This window comes from Aristolochia californica, unplaced genomic scaffold (assembly GCF_029961685.1).
Source record: "Aristolochia californica isolate CCGP_79_NKW_82.1479 unplaced genomic scaffold, dmAriCali1.0.hap1 SCAF_14, whole genome shotgun sequence".
Taxonomy (NCBI): domain Eukaryota; kingdom Viridiplantae; phylum Streptophyta; class Magnoliopsida; order Piperales; family Aristolochiaceae; genus Aristolochia; species Aristolochia californica.
The window spans coordinates 12189151-12192888 of record NW_027181815.1 but is presented as its reverse complement, the minus strand read 5'-3'; the positions used below and the strand labels follow the sequence as shown (position 1 = coordinate 12192888).

Sequence of the window (3738 nt, the reverse complement as noted above, 5' to 3'; positions counted from 1 at the left end):
GGAGTTTTTTTTTGTTTTCTGCCTCTGCATTACAGTGTGAAGAAATTTCTTAGATAATGGTTGATTTTCCCTGAATAAGAGGGAGAGGATGGTCGCTCCTCTTTGCCCTCTGAATACTGTTTCTTATCTTAAATGTAATTCTAAATTTTTTATATCAAACATTGGTCAAAACTGAGGTTGACTAGACCAGGTTTGTCAACTTAGTGAACTGGGTTTATGACAAGAGAGGGGCCATCCCCTCAATCAACAGTGGGGAGGGTGAAGCTCGTCCTTGGGTGAGATAAGAGAGGGGATTGGGCCTCCCTCCCCCCTTATTCACTTCAACAACAAGGGAAGATTCTTCAACAATGTGAAGGCAGAGGGAGGGGAGAGGCATGCAATGCTTACTCTCCCTAGGGCCTGCCTCTATCCCCTCCGCTCTTCTAAAAGGGATTCTTGCAAGCCCAAGGAGGTAAAGGGGGGGACAGAGCCCCCTAATCCTATCCAACCTACATCCTCTCTCTCTCTCTCTCGCTCTCTCTCTATTTTCTTGTAGGCATGGGAGGGCATTGAGCTCTTCCTTAGCTTCCTGTTGGTAAAAGGGAGGGGGCAAACCCCATTACCAGAGAACAACAGAGAAAGACTCCCTACCTCTTCTCAAAAGAATACTTATTTAAAATCTTACATTAATGTCCAAGTTTATCAGATAAAGACAGCAAGGCCTCTATCTTTTGCAAACAGAGGGAGGTGGGAGGTTCCCTCTACTCTCTTCTTCTTCTCTTTATTCATGGGAAGAAGAAGATCTTTTTTTATTTTTTTGAAATCATTTCGTATTTTTTAGTATTTTATTTTCAATTCTATTAAACTGAGACCGTCATAGTTGGAATTTAACCATATAAAAAATACCACTTCTAGTGACTATATAGTTACTATATATTTGTATTTAAAATTATAAAAAATATTTAGGTGACAATCTACATGAGGCATTTTCAAATAAGTGTTAGAGTATATTGGTCTTTAGTAAGCCATGCAGAAGAACTCTCATCTCTCCACTCCTTTCTCATATGAGGTTATCCCAACAGGTCCAATCTCTCCACTTGTGATGAAAAGTAGGAGGGCATATCACCTTCTCTCTCTCTCTCTCTCTCTTTAGGATTGTTTAGACATTTTGGCTGAATAAAACTATTAGGTACTTTGCTAATACACAAAAAGCTTCAAAGTTGATGATACAGAGAAAAGTTAAACCCTTCAACCTATCCCATACTAGACTAGCCTAACCCGACACTCGTATCCCAAGTTGGGTCCCATAGGACTATAAGAATCAACCACACTTTTATTGGTATCCACGGTGGCCCAATTTTTTACGCTCTCACGGTAGACCAAAGAACCCTTTCTACCTTTGTGATAACTCTTACCTATTTTTATAGATTGTCCCCTTCAGGATTCAAATATATGACATAGTGTTACTCAAATACCAATGTTAGGTACCTAACTAATACACCAAAAGCTCCAGAGTTGATAGAATGTGAAAAACTAGGCTCTTAAACCTATCCTATACTAGGCTCGACACCCATAGTAGGTTGGGCTTTGCATCACCATAATGAAAACATAACAAATTGTTGCAATCCTTTATGAACTTATTGTTGCAATATGGTTTTCTTGTTCTAAGAAGTTTGTTACCTCTATTGGCTATGCAAATAAACTTATTCTATTTCTATGAAATTTATGTTTAGTCACAAACCCTTACCCCCTCCTCTTAAAAAAAAGAAAAAGAAAGAAAAGGGTTATTCCCATTTCTTTCTAGAGGCAAGGGAGGGGCCTTCACCCTCCCAAAGAGGAATGAGCCCTTCCTTCCCTTCTTTCTCACTACTACCCCCAAACAGCTATATGAGAGGGAAGTGAGTTTACTTATTGAACTGGTTGGGTTGGCTGAATAAAAGATCTTTCCAAGTTTTTACTCAAAAGAGCTGGCCTATTGAATCCTGTTCAACCTACCAGGTAGAGGTTAGATTAACTCTATTTTATATAACTATCGGGCCATAATACTTGTTCATATAAAGATGTGAAAGATATATTTTTATATGCTATTTTCAATACAGAATACTGATTGTCATGATAAAAATCAAGTCAAAACTTGTCCATTAAAAATGTTTCTGGCCTGGCCATTTCTGGACTTTGATTTTGCCATTGAAATAGAGAAAAAAGGTAGGAGAAAGAGATGGGAGTTTACCTCATCAAACAGCTGCATTTGTGAGAAAAAGTATTGTGATGAAGTCAATAACAATCATTTCAAACTTAGCATGAGGGTCAAGTTATTTCAAACTTATGAGTGTAGCATAAGAGAATGAGCAAGCACATGTTGCTTCTCCTCACTAAGCTACTATATAAATACTCACACTTCAGCTTTGTCCGTCAACCCCTTCACAGCAATTCCTTCCTTTCATCATTTCTCTTTTCCAACACATGGCTCATATAACCTACAGCTTCCCATATTGGTCTCCACCACCCCCTTCACACCAAAACCCTACTCCCCCACCAGCTCCTAAAAGCCCTAAAATCCCACCTCCAACACCTAATCCTAAACCACCTCAGCCACCGCTTGCACCGAAAAGCCCAATAAATCCACCATTTCCCACACCCAAGTACCAGCCGCCGCCTCCAACTCCGGGTGGAGTTCCACCAGCCCATTCCCACCCACCACCAGCGCCGCCAACTCCTTCCCACGTCTACCCACCGCCACCACCGCATCGAGCTCCACCGCCTGCCCCATCTCCTCAGAATAATACGGTGATAATCATTGTGTTCGTCTCACTTGGGGGGCTGTTTTTCCTGGCTTTCCTCTCTGTGGCCCTCTGCTGCTTCATTAAGAAGATGAAGAAGAAGAATGTTGAGGAGACAGGCGTAGTAGAAGTGGAAGAACATGTGCGAATCCAGGAGGCCATTGTTCCAGGCCCTCACGGTTCACAAGCTGTCTTATTGTCGATAGATGAGGATATCAAAGTCCATGAAGTGATAGAGAAGGCGGAAAAGATCGTCGGCCGTGGAGCTTCATCATCTGAACCCTCACATGGTTCTCACCATTTGCATGCGACTGCACCCACAGAAGCAAGCAAAGCGCACCAACTTGTCGAGCAGAAGGGCTGATAGTCATACTGAGGCCTAATAATCTTGCATTCTTGCTAATAATCTTCTCAAGAGGAGGTTTCATGTTATTAATCTTTGGAAACTGCTGGTGAATTTGTTCCGTATTTTTTATGCATTGTAAATAAAATAGCAGTTTTGATGCTATTGAAAACTGTAGAATCTGTCGTCCATTCCACTTCGATTTCTATTGAATCCATTAACCAAAGGGGCCCATTGTGGATTTTTCAGTTGAAATTCTATAAACAAGAACGAATGATCAAATATAATCAAGTTACCCAAATTACGTATTTCCTGGAGCTATTTCCGTTTTTTTCGTGAGAATCCTTCTATTGGGTAGCTGTGATAGTTGACGCCTAGCCAACCACTTGGTAAACTCTGCATTTTACTTGGATTTCAACTCTTACTTCCCTCTGCAGAGGGATTCATCGAAAAAACCCACAGTTTGTTAGCTCCCACAATGAAGTGGGTACTCCTTACGACCTTAACCTTTAGCTAACATTATGATTAATTTCAAAAGACCTCTGGTTTCCCAAGATACCCTTATTATACCTAACTTACGGTAAATAAGAAAAAATTATCATGGTTCCCAATAATTACCATCTCCCTTACAAGAAC

General features: G+C 40.7%; 1 protein-coding gene across 1 annotated transcript; it reads left to right on the top strand.

Moving 5' to 3' along the window:
- The first annotated feature begins 2409 nt into the window (after positions 1 to 2409).
- LOC137950926 (protein TRACHEARY ELEMENT DIFFERENTIATION-RELATED 7-like) lies at positions 2410 to 3326 on the top strand. The gene has a single exon (XM_068797589.1). The coding sequence runs from the start codon at positions 2443 to 2445 to the stop codon at positions 3121 to 3123; it is 681 nt and encodes a 226-aa protein (XP_068653690.1). The 5' UTR covers positions 2410 to 2442; the 3' UTR covers positions 3124 to 3326.
- The last annotated feature ends 412 nt before the right edge of the window (positions 3327 to 3738 follow it).

Coding starts and splice junctions, on each gene's coding strand:
- LOC137950926 (XM_068797589.1), top strand. CDS start 2,443: ATGGCTCATATAACCTACAGCTTCCCATATTGGTCTCCACCACCCCCT.